This window comes from Vespula vulgaris, chromosome 9 (genome assembly GCF_905475345.1).
Source record: "Vespula vulgaris chromosome 9, iyVesVulg1.1, whole genome shotgun sequence".
Classification (NCBI taxonomy): Eukaryota; Metazoa; Arthropoda; class Insecta; order Hymenoptera; family Vespidae; genus Vespula; species Vespula vulgaris.
This window is the reverse complement of record NC_066594.1, coordinates 2985481-3001947: the sequence shown is the minus strand read 5'-3', so window position 1 is coordinate 3001947 and position 16467 is coordinate 2985481. Positions and strand designations below refer to the sequence as shown.

Below are 16467 nucleotides of genomic sequence, written 5' to 3'. Positions count from 1 at the left end.
TAACTTTAAACTTTTTTAACTTTTGAATGTATGAATTGATGTACAAGAGTTGCCTAAAATTGTCCATTGATTGTAATTAACTGATATATTCGCGATGTTTACTATTACACTCAAATATAATATATACATATACACACATATAATAATAATAATTATATATATACATATATATATATATATGTATATATATAAGAAATTATCATATATTTTTAATACATGCAAATTAGCTTGTGAATATTTCATTTATATTTGTATGAGCTTTATATTTATCAATAATATAACACCTTTTAGAATGGCTTAATTTTACAATATGTAATATTTGTACAAGAGATATTGTGTTCTTTACAAATTATTCTGTGCTTTTAAACAGTATTTAATGATATATCATTATATTTTATGAATCTCATTTATCTGTCCTTTATAAATCCAATAGTAAACAAGTATAGACATTTTTAAAAAGAATACGAATTTGAACACACACAAATTATACATTATTATTCAAATTACAGAATACAATTATAGTGTATACATAGAAGAAATACTGGTCTGTTTTGCAATATTTTATTATTAAGATGTATTTTGGAGGGAAATTGTAATACGCGTCAAAAAAACATTATTTGTTTTAAAATTTACATTTTAATATCACATTATAAATCATTATTTATCTAATATTATAAACCTCAAAATATAGAGAAATCTTTTTGGTACATCGTATAATAATAAGATCAAATAAGATCTAATAATTATATGAATGATAAAAAAAATAATGAACAGTAATATATTTTTAAAATACTACATGCACAATTACATCCAAATTATGTAAATTCATATTTGCTGTTATCGATACAATTAATTTAATCTACTGATAATTTTTTTAATTTCTCTTTTTTTCTTTTTTTATTAATTATATAGAAATAGTAGACCAAGGCACAGCTGTACATTTAATGTAAAGCAAATTAATATCGAACGTTTATATGCAAATGGATTTAAAGATTTTTTTCAATCAATATACATAATGAATACAAATGCATCGTGTTTTTACAATAGTTACTTCTTTATTTTATTCTAACAATAGTGACATATTGCAGAAAAATGTTAGTATGTTATGTGTATATATATATATATGTATGTATATCATATATATATATGTATACGTGTCACACATATATATAATATATATATATATATAATATGTTTATATATAGTAAATTTATACGCCTAAATGGTCTAATATTAAAATAGTCCATCTGATCGAATGATTTAATATTTATTTTCTATACTTAAAATAATCGTGCGTTGACATAAAGTGTCACACCAATATCACCACATCATTTTCATTTCACATCTGGTTTCTTCATTTCTTTAATCTTATCACCATTTCTTATTAACAGTGCAGAATATACGTATTATCAATACTTTCTCTGAATTCGATGGGTATCTGCAGCATGTAATTTTACTTTGCATATACAGTAAAAATTAAATTAAATTAAAATACTTTTGTTTTTCTTTTTTTTTTCTTTACTAAAATAAATCTTTTTAATAGGTGGAATTGCTCAATCCATTATAAATAATGGTTAACTTAATGGAATCTGTATAAGATTACAAGAAACAGAATATTTTTTTATTTCCATATTCAGAATATCCTTAATTATTTCTGGGCACAATCCTACATTTAATAATGATATTTGTAGAATAAAAATTATACACAAATATTACCATTATCATTCTTTATTCTATCTTTCCATCGATGTAAGCTTTTATAGCAAGTTGACATTCTGTAGAACACCAATGTTGAATCAATAAATATGTTTCTGATTCCAATGCTGCATCCAATTTTTTTCGTAAACTATGACGTAGTAAAGCTTTTGTTGCTTCCATAGACTGCAAATAAAAAAATAACTAGACACTTGATAGTAACAAATTTAACTGCAAATTTTATGCATCAATCATTTCATTATTGGAAATTATATAAATCGGAATGATGGTGTTATATGAGAATTTCAATATATGCTTTCATACATATATATCAACATTTATCATAAAAATATTTTATATAGAAAAATATTAAGGATTATTATTTATCTTCTTTGTTTCTTAATTATAGGGAAGAACAAAATACATGAGAATTACTCTCTGGTTTTGTTTATGTAGCTTATTTTCATTCTGATTAAAGATTTATATATCTCTCTGTCTGTCTGTCTCTCTTTCTTTCATACGATCGATTCCATTTACTTGCCCATTTGTAAATCTGTTATAAAAATAATTATAAAAAAATATTTTAATAAAATTTTACCTGAGATGATTGTTCACTCATAGCCTTCAAAGAAGGTAATAATTCTACTTGGAATCTATCTGGCCATAAAACTCTAGTAACAAGCCCAGCTCTTAATGCTTCACTTGCTGTCAAAGTCCTTCCACCCAAAAGTAGTTCACTTGTCTATAATAATAAAAAACATAATATTATTTATTATAATTCTTTAGTGTTATTCTTACTATATGGTATAAGGATTTATATATATAGATAATAATCTTTATATAAGGCAATACTTAAACAACACAGTCTTGAAATTTTTACATTTTTATCTTTCCAATATACACAACCTTTCGTCTGCTGTGCCGACGTTAACGTAGTTCGTTCAATGAGAAAAGTTAGGAGATGTAAACAAAACAGATGTAAACAAAATAGATGTGAATAAAACAGATGTAAACTAAGTGCATGATAGATTTCATGGTTTGTATGTTAATTTATGTAAATTACTTGAATTAGATAAAAATATATTCCTGTTTGTTACATCAATGCTGTTTATATATATATATATATATATATATATATATATATATATATATAATCGGTTTAAAAAAAAAATTTTGAATCTGAACTTTTTTTTTCTATTGTATATGAAATGGAATATTCACGCCATAGGAGGGCTACCTGATATACATATATACATACATATATGTACAGACTTACTATTGCACTTCCTAAAATATGTGATAAAGTAAAAACAGCTGCACCTTCTGCAATTTGTCCCAATTTACCATAAGGAGTATTAAATGTTGCTTTATCACTGGCTATTACAAGATCAAATAATGGTAACATAGTTACACCTAATCCAATTGCAGCACCTTGTACTCCAGCTACTATGGGTTTATTAAAAGTTGCTAAACTTTTTATAAAATCCCTAAAAATATATCAATATTCAAAATCTGTTGCATCACAAATATTCTTTAAGAATAACATACTTGACAGCATCTGCCATTTCTTGAGCAAGAAGTCGTCGTTCTTCCTTGTTTGAATGCAGCAATGTGGAAAGTTCCAAACCTTCACAAAAACTTGTTCCAGTTGAAGTCAAGAGCACTACTCTACAGTCATCATCTTTCTTTAATATTGATAACGTTTCACGAAATTCTTGCATTACCTATAATTGAGCAATATTAATGTAATTATATATTAGAAATATTTACTAACATGATATAACATTGTATATTATTTTACCTGAAGTGTAAGAGCATTTCTTATTTTTGTAGAAGATGAAGGAGTAAGTATCAGTTGTACAAGATAGCCATGTTTACGCACGTTTATTTCCTTATTACTGAATTGACATCGGCTTTCTGTTTTTGTTTTATTACCAGTTAATTCCAATATTTTTGCAATATTTGGATTCACTGAAATATATATATATAAATAAATAAGTAAATAAATATACATACATATATTAACTTCCTTTTAATATTTTTATTTTAGAACATGCAGTAATGATATATCTTATAATTTGTGTAGAAGAAAAAAAAAAGAAAAAAATATATATACAAGTATAAAAAGAATTGTAAAATAATATATATGCAATATATAAAAAATATGTACTATATTTTAAAACCAACTTACCTTTGTTTTTACGGTTCATTGTAGTATTACCTGACCGATTAGAAGCACTCACTATTGATAAAGCAGTAGCTGCCTCTGCAAGACAGGCTGATAATTCATCTTCTTCTTTTGATAAATCTTCATTTTCATCAATGTCATTTCCTTTTGCAAAAGTGACTTTACTCTTGGCAGTTTTTTTACTTTTTGATGCTACTTTTCCTGCAGCTGCACCATTAGATCTTGTAATGACTTTACTTTGAATGCTGCTATTACTTTCATCACTAACCAAAGATTCCACTTGTTTAAAACTTTTGTCTGGTCTCTTTACATCTGATTTTTTATTTGGTCGCATTATTGCTATTGTCTTATCTTCATTTGAAGTGATTACAGTATCTGTATCATATTTTTGTTCCTTTTTTTTGTTTCTTTTTATATGCATTCTATCTTCTTGTGAATATCTCCTCTTCATAGATCTGAGGGAATGTGAACTTTCATCTGCTCGAATACTATCAGAAATCTGTTTTTCTGGACCATCAATACTAACTCTAGGACTACCAGATGCACTAGAAAAAGAACTAGATGAATGCCTTCTGATTATAATGGATGCATCTGCAGCATTTCTAATTTTTGCAGGATATATAAATTCTGTCGGTGAAGATCCAGTGGTTGGCTTTACAGTTTTAGATTGTTCATTCGTTTTTTGATCATTTCGTGAATCATTCGAATGTACAGTAGTTCTTGTAGATCTAGGTGATACTTTTGTTATGCCAGGTGTAGATGTACGCAACCTTAGAACAGCATTACGTACCAATTTTTTTCTGATTTTAAGTTCACGTTGTACTTTCTGTAAATCCATCACTTTTGCTTGTGATTTTGTAATAGGTACTAAACGTTTTTTGTCAGGCTGTTCAACATCATATAATAAATTTACAACGCCCTCATCTTGAAGTAATCTATCTATTTCATTAATAATTTTCTTTTTAGGTTTAGAATCTCCAGAAGTCGTTGAATCTACCGTACGTTTCTGTGGTTTTGTAACTCTTTTAGATTTCTTTGATGCTGTGTTCAACTTTGTCTTTAAATTAACAGTTTTTTTATTTGATGTAATTTTTTGCCGCATGAGTTTTAACATTTTTCTTGATGCAATAGGTTGTGGTCCCTTCTTGGTAAGATTTTGCTTTGGTCTTTTAACAGGTGAATTTTCAGCTTTCCGTAACATTTTATCTATTTTATTCGTAAATTGTTTATTTGCTACTTCTTTTGTAATTGTTTGTTCTCCTTCATTATGTGTGCTACCTGATAATACTACATTATCTGTAGCTAGTTGATTTTTATTTAATGAATTAACATCAACTAAATCTTGTTTTGGTTCAGATTTTTTAGTTAAGGAGACTTTACCTTTGTAAACTTTTTGACGTTTCGTTATATTCTGTTCATGTTCTCTTGCCTTTTCAGTTGGCTTACGCTTCCTACCTGATCTAGATTCATCACTTCGTACATCTTGACTGCTTACATCTTGATGTCTCTGTTCTTCTTGTGTAACTGAATGTGCAATATCAGTCTCTGCAGAGGATTCGTCATTTATATTAGATTTTATATCTTCATCTATTAAATCAATATTAACAATCTCTTTTGTTTCGTTTCCATTTTCAACATCCTTATCAACGTTTTTAGATACTTTGTTGAGTCCTGATTTAAGAGATTTTTTTCGTTTAGGAGCGCTCTTCCTTAATGGTGTTACTGGTAGTTCAAGAAGTTGTTTTAATGCTAATTCACGTTCGACCGAAGGATCAAGTTTAGGAGGTGAACTAAGTTCATTATGTTCAATGTTTGCTGAAGTTTTACCCTCATCTATAAGTGTTGGAGGTTTTAAATTGGACCAGTCTGGATCAACATCACCTTCTAAGATTGCTAATAGTTCCTTATTATCTGAATTTCCTTCTTTTGTAGATTGCACAGAAATATTTTCTGTATCTTTTTTATTAAAACTATCTGCAGGTTGAGCAGGATGTGGTAATGGTATAAGTGCTGGCATTGAAGATATAGAACCACCAGCTAATTTGCTTGATAACCTTTGCGTTATTTTTTTCACAAAGAATATATCTGGTCCACGTGGTGCTTCAACGATTTTTTGCTTTTCTCGTAATCTTTCCTTTAATACTTCTGTCACTTCTGCAGGTGAGACTATTTGACTAGTTAAATGACGATTACGATTTTTAACTGGTGTAACATTACATTGTACTGTCTGAGACAAAATTGAATCTTGAGTAACATTTCGTGTAGACTTGCCAAGATTTTGTGATAGAGAATGAGTTATTTTTTCTTGTATTATAGATGTTACAGGGGTTTCTTGAGATGTTATATCTTTCTTTTGCGTTTGTTCTTCTTCTGCTATTGTATCCTTTAAAGTTTTTTCTTTAATATTATCTACAGAAATTACAGTATTATGTGATACATCAATAACAGATTTATTGTCATTGGAACATATTTTTTGTTCTTTTAATGGTGTTGTATCATCTATGATTTCTATATTTTTAGAATCATCCAATAAACTTTTCAATTCGATTTCTACTGAATCTTGTATCTTAGGATTTGATTGATTTTCTTCTTCAGGATTTTCTACTCCCCAATCATCAAATATATCTTGAATAACACTTCTTTTAGATGCTGAGGCTATATCTGATTCAATTATAGTATCTGATTTCACATTTAATGTACATGCAGGAAGATTAATATCATTATCTTTAATAGAAACATCTTTCATGTTTGATACTTTGGTCTTGTTTATATTAACATGAGTTTCATTCGTTATTTCTTTCTTTATGTCAATTTTCAGCAAGGTATTCTGTTTTTTAGTGTTGCTGTTATTTTTTTGTGAAATATTTTCATTGTCATTATCATCATTCCGAAAATTCCCACTAATATGAAATTTTTCATCTATTGTATCTAATTCATTTTCGATTATGCTTTCAGTCTTATTTTCTGATACACATATCTCTGCATCTTTTGATTCCACAATCTCTGTAGAAATAACTTCTATTACAGTGCTGCTATCTTCTTGATGATAATTGATAAGTTCCAAATTATCATTCTTATAATCACTTTTACCATCTTTTTTATTTGTTGCGATTAAATCTTTTTCATGGCAATTTATCGCATCTGTTCCATCTTCCAATGCAATTGCATTTTCCTTGCTAGAATCAGAAGGAATAGGTATGGTTTCAACTGTCACAACAACGACTTCTGAATTTTCTTCTACTAATTTACTTAGTTCTGCATCCATAACTATTGAATTGTTTTGATTATCGTCATCCTTACTTATTTGTTTAATAGTTTCATGTAAGGAATGTTCTTTATCATTGGAGACTTGATTTAATGTATCAAGTAATTCATCACATGGAATATTGGCACTTTCTGATTCTGTTATATCTAATATTGTACAAACAGTACTGTTCTTGTTTTTCTTTGTATTATTATCCGTTATTACCTCTTCAGATATTATTGATGATTTTGTACTATTACATTGTACAATTGATGTAAGATTACATCCATCATCTATTTCAACCGATTTTTCGGATAAGAAATCAATTTCTTTAACAGGTTGAATACTTTTCTCAGGACATGGATAATCAGTGTTTTTCACACATGCATCCTTAGTAATCGTATTTTGTGATACTTCAGACAAATCATTATTCTCTTCTTTAACCGATACTTCACTACCATTTTCTAAAGTCTCCTGTTCCTTGAAATTGTTTACTGCTTCCAATTCCTCTGAGAATATATTTTTGGTATCTGTCTGTAGATTAGAAACATCATCAGATAACACTGTTTTACAAGTACTTTGAAGATCTTTCTCAATTTTATTTTCAATATTAGTTGATACTTTCACCACATTCTCTATATGTGGGCATTCCACAAAGTTAACTATTTCTTCCTTTATAATAATATTTTCATCTTGGATTTTATTAACACATTCATCTGATGTTGTATCTACTTGTTCCATTATAATGTGGAAAGGTCGTTACAGTTAAATATTACAGCATGGAGTTTCCTATGAAAAAAAAAGTAAAAATATTGAATACATGTGCGTATAAAATATAAAATTCTGTATATAAATATACTTGACGTATCATTATAAATATAATAGAAAATATATTTAATTTTGTTATTACTAAATAAAAAAAATAAAATACCATTTATATATTATACTTATAGCCAAATATTAGCTTTGTATAAGTCAAATATATTTTTAATAGTAAATAAAGTCAAATATAATAATAAAGTACTTTCAATTTATTCGCAAAAGAAAATACACGCATGCACATTAGCTTTCTTGTCACCAAAAATATTATATACAGATGCCCATAACCTTACAGGCATGCATTTTTTGCTTCTGTAGAACATTAATTTGGTTTATATGTTTGAAAGGTAACGATCATATTTGATATCAATCGTCTAATAATTATTAAATTATCACGAATGGATAGTAAATTGTTCTTCAATTATTAAAATATGTTCACCGATTCTTAGATTTAAGGCTTAACCGTAATCAATCTATCGCGCGTAAAACGACGCATGGATACTTGAAAGGAAGCTAATTAAAAATATTTCATGGAAGATAATAAGGTGCGTTGATAATAATAAATTAAAATCAATGAAAATATTTATCGAGAAGAAAGATCAAATTTTCGCTTAGACTGCAGAAAATTTTAATGGCAGATCGTAAACCTTACCAAGCAACGAAGATAAAGCAGATATACACTTTACATATTCCAGTTTATAATTACATCTCACGATTTTCCATGGAATCAATGCAATTCACAGATCTATTATCGATCGAAAAAACGTCAACAAAACTTGTATCCTTTATTTCCCCGTATATGTGTATATATATACGTATATATATATATATATATTAAAAAAAAAAAGGAAATAGTTTTCTCGGCCTCTAAGCGTAATGTTTACAAGAACAAAATCCAAGACACGCACCACTGACGTCAAGATTCCTACTTTTACTATTAAATTGCTGTTAATGAGAAAAACGAATCACTTGACACTATTCATCGTTAAAATAACATTTTAATGAATAATATCACGATAAAAATATAGTAATATATGATATTTCTTAACTTATCCTAAAATGATCTTTCACGCACAATTACAATCATTAACCAATAGATAACATTGGATAACAGTCAAGCGAGTAGCTGTCGGGTGATTTTCATTAAAAAGAACGAGCTTGAAGTTGTCGCTTAATTAATTTTAAAGATTTACAGCTATTGGATATTGCGTAAAGTACCATTTGAAATATCCAATCGATATGAACGTGTATATTTTTCTAAATAAAACAAACCAATAATGTAACTTAGATAGCAAATGAAAGGAAACTTACCAGGTTATGGACTATACCATCGGTGGATTTGGTAACATTTAACAGAAGTTAAACGCAATTATATTTTTTATATTACTTTTTTCTTTCTTGAAAAATATATATTCATATCTTTAGAAATAAAAGTTGAATATTTTAATGCAATGAATATTAATTTTATAAACACTACATTATATAGTTTTGATAATGTCAATAAAAAAATGAAATATCAAGAAAGACTAAAAGACTAATTTAGATTAATTTTAATTAATTAAGAAGACTGTAAGGTTAGAATGAAAAGCAAAGAAGTAGAAGAAAGCATTCTTAAATATCATTGATATTTACTACAGATACGATAAAAAAAACATATATTAATATATAAATGAAAATGTTTATTCATAACATAGATGTAGATATATATATATATAAGTGCTTAAATATGGATATTTATACATAAGTTTTTTATTAAATTTGTTGAAAAAAGAAAATAAATGATGAATTATTTTTTACATTGATATACAGAATAATCATATCAAAAACAATTAAACTAATGTTTATATGGAAACAAAACACATTTACATCATTTACATAAATAAAATCAATTGTACTTTTACAACTTGTGCACTGCACAAGCAGGAAGGCACAATACTTTGAAATAATCATTTATTTAATGATGTGTTGTTTTATCTCATTTAGACTTGCATTTGAATTAATATTAAAATAAATCTTTCGTAATTTAGAATCTGATATCAATGCATTCCACATTTGATCTCGCTGAAAGTAATATTAAATATAAATGATGATGAAGAACTTATGTTTTTCAAATAATGTTAACATTTTAAAAGATCAATACATACCATTAATGTATTAAAATTACCACATAATATTAAACTATGTTTAGCTCGAGTTAATGCTACACATAATCTTTGGGGATCTGATAAAAATCCAATACCATGACTTCTTACACATGACATCAATATAATGTCACGTTCTTGTCCTTGAAAGCTATCAACTGTATTTATTTCCACTGTAAATCTTTTTTGTATATTTTCGGATAAAGCTGATATTCTGTATAAAAATAATAAATTTATATATTTATATTTATGTTGCATAATGTACAAGTAAATATCAATGTAAAAGTAATGAAAAAAATTTTATTAGGTCTTACTTTTCATTGATCTTTTCTGATATTAAATATTTTTGATTATTGTATGGCGTTAATACTCCAATTGAAATATTGAATTCCCATTTTTTCAAGGTGATATTATTCATCATGCATAGAATTATATTTGATATAAATTCAGCTTCATTTGTGTTAGAAAATTTATCAGTATTTTGATTTGAATTAATATTAAAAACTCGATAATTGTGAAATGGAAATGTCAGTATATTTTCAACTTCATTTTTTAATTTACCTCCATAGAAATACTTATTCGGAAAATAAGAAATTGCATATGCCATACGATATTGTGTTGTTAACATAATTATTGGATTATTTTTCAGATTTTGAAATGCATTTTGTATGCGAGAAAATAATGATTGATCCAATCCAAATTTCTTTGCTTGCTAAACATATAATAAAAAATAATTTTAAGAATATAAGAATATAATGGTCATACTGAAATATTTTTAAGTAATTTTCATATATGATATATTATATATATATATATATATACTTGACTAATTATAGTTGCTGGTAACTGATTAGGATCTCCCACTAGAACTAATGTATTTACACCTAATAATAATGGAATTAAATTTTCTGCTTCACAGCTTTGAGTAGCTTCGTCCACTATGCAGACTGATATTTTTTCTTTATTTCCACTATAAAAAATAAAAGAAATAATATGAAAATTTGTATATATAATATCATAACTATAATAAACAATAAGAAAAATTAAAAAACAGAAGCATAGTATAAGTAACTTTTTTTATAATTTTACTTTTCTATTCTTTAATCTTACCCAAAAATAGATTCCATTTGATTAGTATAGCATGAAGAAAGTGTACATGTTATTATATCTGCACATTCAAGGATTCTACGTTCTGCAACACGTTGGAATTTTGCTAGTTCCTTGGTATTCATTTCATTTATCTGCATAGTTTTTATTTGTTAAAAATAAATTTCTTTAATATTTCTGAAAATATTATATATATACACACTTACTGATTTATGATTTTCCAACAACTCATACTTTGCATTCATATCTATTAATTTCAATTTGAGATATTTTTTGTAAACATCATCTATCTTTTGTGAATTTGCAATTTCACATTTTAATGAATTTATACGAGCTTCCAACAATTTTTTCTGAAAAGTCATTAAACTGTATAATACATTAAAACTGTTTCATGTAAAATTAATACTTATTTAGATATAATTAAATTAAATTAAATTTTACCTCTTCTTCGAAACTATCAATTGGAATATTTTTTGATGAATAATTCGCAGTCATTCGTTTAACATCTCGTTTCCCCAATTCAGTTAAAGAAATATCTTTCACAGTTAAATGCATAGTTTCAGTTTTACCAATACGAACCATTTTAAAACGATTTTCTAAGTAATATAATAAAAATGATAATTGTATATTATTTTCTTTACACTTAATATACGATTCTATGTTAAAATTATAGAAAAAAATTATCTTACGTTTAATTGTAGCTCTGACGGCAAGAAGTCTTAATACAATTTCATCAATAGCTGCATTGGATGGAGCACATACAAGAATTCGTAGAGCAGCTTTACTGTTTTGATACCTATTATTACCATACAGTATCTCTGTTATAATATTCACAATAACTTTTGATTTTCCTGTTCCTGTAATATAAAAATTATCGTAAAATCATAAAGTATGTAAGTTCTAGAAGAAATCTTTTTGTACCTGGAGGTCCTTGAATCAAACAGATTTTAGGTTCCTTTTGTATTACAGCACCTGTTACTCTACTAACAGCTTCTAATTGTATTTGATTTAACTTATCCTGATTTTGTCAAAATTATTTCAATTAGATAATGTATATATTTATCAATTATATCACTTACCTGTGTGCCATATACTTTTGGTAACTTTACCTTTGTTATAAGTTGGTGATTGTGTACTTCTATTTTAGGTAATTGAAATGCTTCAACTTTAGGATACAAAATTAAATTTATAAGTGGAGATTGTGGAAGATATTGTATTGCTTGAATCATCCTTATGTTTGAGCGTAGATATGTCACAGTCCTTATTCTTTGAATGCGGTTTTTTATTATAAAATTCTCTTCAACATTTCTTGTGATAATAGTATATGTCAATAATGCATATGGCCCTTTCACATGATTTTCTGAAAAAATATTAATAAATGAAAATCAGCTTAAGAATAACATCACTAAATAATATAATACATACAGTTATTGTACATTTACCTAAATCTTTGTTGTATTTTGTAGATGATGTTATGATAGTTTCATTCATAGATGTAACATAAGCAAATACTTTCTGAAAAATGTATTTTCCTTTTTCATTTTTAATATATTCAAAAAATACTAGATCTCCATAATTAGGATGAATTTGTTTAAATAAGTTTTCTTTGGTAACTAATACTTGTACTGCCAAAGATGATAAGTATATATTTGTAGATGCTACATAGATCTTTTTAAAAGAATTTTCCATTATAGAACACATCATGGTGGGTCGCCTGTGTGTAACAAATTATTAATATATATTTACTTCTTTAATAGAAAATAATTTTTATTTAATTCATCATATGATTATAAACATACTTCATATTTTTTTCTAACATTTCGAATTCTTTAGTAATGCCATACCAGATCTCTAGCAATAATAGAGGTTCAGCAATTTTATAATAGTCATTGTAAGATTTATAATAAGTTAGCATAGGATGTAATTCATTTTCTTTAAGAATAGGTGGCATTTGCTTCAAATATTGCTGTTCCTGTAAATAGTTTAAGGTAAACCAATAGTTTACTTCATTTAATTAAGTTATACTTACTTCAAGCCAAACAGGATTCCAGAAGAAAATACGTAACAAAAATTGCTCTATCTTTGGATAATTTGTTTCAGTAAATCTTTTAAAAGATAGTTTATCAACAGGTATTGGAGCATCTTTACCTATAAGTTTTTTTAAAATGTTTTGAGGTTCTATTTCATATTCATGAATTTCAGGACAATTATTGAAAGAGACACTTTTTTTCTTTTTTCCTATTTGATTAGTTACTTGTCTGTTGGGAGAACGATTTTCTTTTTGCATTTTAACATTTTTTTGAGTTTTCACTTCAGTTTTCAAGTTAAGGATAGTAGTAGCCTCTATGCTTTTACTTTTTGTTGTACAAAATGTCTCATCATTTTCCATATTTTCAAATTTATTTAAATTCGTATTTGATTTATTGTCTTCATTTAATTGAGCATCATTACCATCAGTAACACTTAAAGATTGTTGCAAATGTTTTGTAACATTATTTAATGTTTCTTTATAACTAGGTATTTGTTTTTTAATTTTTAAATGAGATATTGAAGGTAGTACATTAATATCTTTTCTTGTATTAATATTAACAGTATTATCTTTACATTTTTTGTTTTCTACAGATTTTTTTACTGATGGTTTGTTCAGTTTCTTCTTTGATCGTATCTCATCAATTAGGAAATCTGATCGAGATTTTAATGACACTTTTACTATTGGTTTTGAAACAGATAGTTTTAATGGTTCAGTCTTAGTCACTTTTCTATTTTCTGCAGCAATCTGTTTTAACTTATTTTTCCTATTTTCTATAAGTTTTTTTTTCTCTTCTTTCGAAAGAAGAAATTTTTTGGATTTATCAGATCCAAGATTATCTGACCAAAGTAATCCACTTTTTTTTCCTTTTCCTACATTTAAATCTTCCTTTAACTTGTCTTCTGTCGTGTAGCTATCCATATCATAAGTGTTTCTTCCTCTTTTTTTTTTTACAGGCATATGAGGTGCATCTATTATTTGTGGCCTCTTTCTTGTAATTGATTTTATTTTCTTGGAATGTAGAGTATGTTTAACTACACTGTCATTTGTGTTATTATTAATTATGCTTTGTTTTTTATCAAGAGAATGATTAGTTTTATCATTATTTTCCTGTTCTTTATTAAACATATTGTCATCTATTTTTGTTTTTCTTGCATCAAGAGAAACATCAGAACTATGTTTTTTTACAGTATGTAATTTATTACTGTTTTTAAAGTGTTCAGTATTTGTACATTCTTTTTTGGTATTTTTTTCTGTATCTTTTTTATGTTCTTTTATTTCATGGTTTCTGCTAGTTTCAATACTATCATCCAAAACATCATTAAGACCCAAAGCATCGTTTATATTTTCATTGGATTCTTTAATAATATTTTTGACATCTTCATCAATTACATCTATATCTGTAGATTTATCTTTTATAGTTTGTATTGTATGTTTCATTTTATCGTTATTTGAAATTGTATCATTAGACAATTGACTTCGAGATAATCTATGTAACCATATATTATCTTCATCCTCACTGTCAGATAATGAAATAATTATTTCTGTGTCATCAAGTCTGTTAATATCTTCATCGTGATTATCATTATATTCTTGTTTAATTTCTTTCTTTATTTCAGAATTTACGTCCATATTAGAATCAAATAATTGAGAACAAGGGAATACATTTTCTTCATCATCACTAAAATTAACTATATCAATTTCTGAAAATCTTAATTTTGGTTCTTGATTGACTTGTTTCAATTTAATTGTTGATTCAGTATAGTTATTAGAATTTTTTATACTATTTTCTATTGTTTTTCCATCATCTTCAATTATTATTTTATCTTTCATTTTAATCAAATAATTACCATTATGTACAATATTTATAAGACCATCTTTTGATCTCTTTAGTCCACTTTCTTTTATCCATGGTTTATTATCCTTCTTTAGATCATCATCTAGTTCACTTTGTGTTTTCATATTTTCAGAATAATTCTGTTGTATTTTAATATTATTACCAATATCTGCATATACACTTGCATCATCAACATCATTTATAAATATTGCATTATTTTCATGGCATATTTTTTTATCTACACTTTTAGATCTTCTTGTATATTTAGTCTTATCATTATTATTTTTTTGAACTATTTTTGTATGAATATTATTAGACAAATCAATACAGATCACTTCTTTTTCTGTTATAGTTTGAAATGTTTTATTTAAAGCGCTCTCTTTACTATTTACTTTTGATAAGTTTTTATGTATACTAGCATCATTCTTTTTCTGATATTTATTATCATGATTAGTATCCAAATGTGTGATATTCTGTTGTATTGTATTACTTTCTGAACAAGTATTTATTAATTTTATCTCTTGATTTGAATTAATTTTTTTAGTTCCATTATCTATTTTTTTATTTAACGTTTTTATTTGACAAGATTCAGTTATATTTTTTGATAGTTCAGATATTTCATTTGATGAAACTAAATCAAATGACTTGTTTACATCATGTTCAGACAACAAAGAATGACAGCTTTTATCAATATTTTCTGTTAATGTATCTTTGCATAAAGGCGTCTTAGATATTGCAGTATATTTTTCGTCTGTTAATGTTTTATTTCTAGCAATAAAAGTTACTTTATAAATAAACATATCTTTATTTATCATATCAGAATTTGGACAACCAATTCCAATAATATCATTGTCATTCAATTTAACCATATGTCTTGCTTCTTGTTTAATTTCATTTACAAATATACCATTAGAACTTCCTAAATCTATAACATATATTTCATGATCATTACGAAAAAAACTACAATGTTGACGGGATACTGTAAGACTAAGACAAATTATTTGATTTTCTTTTCCTCTGCCACAAGTATACTGAAAGATAATGGAGAGAATAAAAAATATAATGAAAATTAATGTGTATGTTGTTAAACTAATTATAAGAATTACAAATATCCTTACTGTTTTTCCTGGTTCATCTAAGATAAAAGTGCCTGGAAAATGAATTCTTTCCAATAAAAAATCATAGTATGTATTAGAACTCATTATATCAGTGAAAACAATAACAACAGGTATACATTCAAACAGGTATACATTAGTCACAGTTAAATATATACATTTTATTTCGAAGATATTTAAAAAATTTCGTGATGCCAGTTTTCGAAAATAAACATTGAATTCGTAGATGTACTTAATGATCAGTTCAAAAAAATTTAAGGTTACTATGTTTAGTATTTTTTATTTATAACTA

General features: G+C 26.2%; 2 protein-coding genes across 7 annotated transcripts; both read right to left on the bottom strand.

Moving 5' to 3' along the window:
• Positions 1 to 1248: 1248 nt before the first annotated feature.
• Positions 1249 to 9045, bottom strand: LOC127066327 (uncharacterized protein PF3D7_1120600). Of its 5 annotated transcripts, XM_050999898.1 has the most exons (8): positions 8599 to 9043; positions 3887 to 7916; positions 3497 to 3666; positions 3244 to 3419; positions 2972 to 3182; positions 2294 to 2437; positions 1717 to 1881; positions 1249 to 1438 (listed from the first exon to the last, which is right to left on the bottom strand). In XM_050999898.1, the coding sequence occupies exons 2-7, from the start codon at positions 7866 to 7868 to the stop codon at positions 1729 to 1731; spliced, it is 4836 nt and encodes a 1611-aa protein (XP_050855855.1). In that variant the 5' UTR covers positions 7869 to 7916; positions 8599 to 9043; the 3' UTR covers positions 1249 to 1438; positions 1717 to 1728. The 5 variants fall into 5 exon arrangements, 4 of the variants coding, with proteins under 4 accessions (XP_050855855.1, XP_050855851.1, XP_050855854.1 ...); XM_050999894.1 differs by having other exon boundaries at positions 1249 to 1881; XM_050999897.1 differs by having other exon boundaries at positions 1249 to 1881; positions 8653 to 9043.
• Positions 9046 to 9618: 573 nt separating this feature from the next.
• Positions 9619 to 16439, bottom strand: LOC127066326 (MATH and LRR domain-containing protein PFE0570w). Of its 2 annotated transcripts, XM_050999892.1 has the most exons (14): positions 16179 to 16438; positions 13224 to 16091; positions 12994 to 13166; positions 12637 to 12908; positions 12304 to 12554; positions 12116 to 12212; positions 11884 to 12051; positions 11636 to 11790; positions 11401 to 11544; positions 11198 to 11328; positions 10910 to 11057; positions 10402 to 10799; positions 10091 to 10301; positions 9619 to 10007 (listed from the first exon to the last, which is right to left on the bottom strand). In XM_050999892.1, exons 1-14 carry the CDS (start codon positions 16260 to 16262, stop codon positions 9897 to 9899), a joined length of 5211 nt encoding a protein of 1736 aa, XP_050855849.1. In that variant the 5' UTR covers positions 16263 to 16438; the 3' UTR covers positions 9619 to 9896. The 2 variants fall into 2 exon arrangements, with proteins under 2 accessions (XP_050855849.1, XP_050855850.1); XM_050999893.1 differs by lacking the exon at positions 9619 to 10007 and having other exon boundaries at positions 10101 to 10301; positions 10649 to 10799; positions 16179 to 16439.
• Between the last annotated feature and the right edge of the window lie 28 nt (positions 16440 to 16467).

Coding starts and splice junctions, on each gene's coding strand:
- LOC127066327 (XM_050999894.1), bottom strand. CDS start 7,868: ATGGAACAAGTAGATACAACATCAGATGAATGTGTTAATAAAATCCAA. Junction 3,667..3,886: donor AATGAACCGTAAAAACAAAG/GTAAGTTGGTTT, acceptor TATATATTTCAG/TGAATCCAAATATTGCAAAA. Junction 3,420..3,496: donor GAAATGCTCTTACACTTCAG/GTAAAATAATAT, acceptor GCTCAATTATAG/GTAATGCAAGAATTTCGTGA.
- LOC127066326 (XM_050999892.1), bottom strand. CDS start 16,262: ATGAGTTCTAATACATACTATGATTTTTTATTGGAAAGAATTCATTTT. Junction 12,052..12,115: donor TTTGATTCAAGGACCTCCAG/GTACAAAAAGAT, acceptor TTTATATTACAG/GAACAGGAAAATCAAAAGTT. Junction 11,329..11,400: donor TGTTGGAAAATCATAAATCA/GTAAGTGTGTAT, acceptor AAAACTATGCAG/ATAAATGAAATGAATACCAA.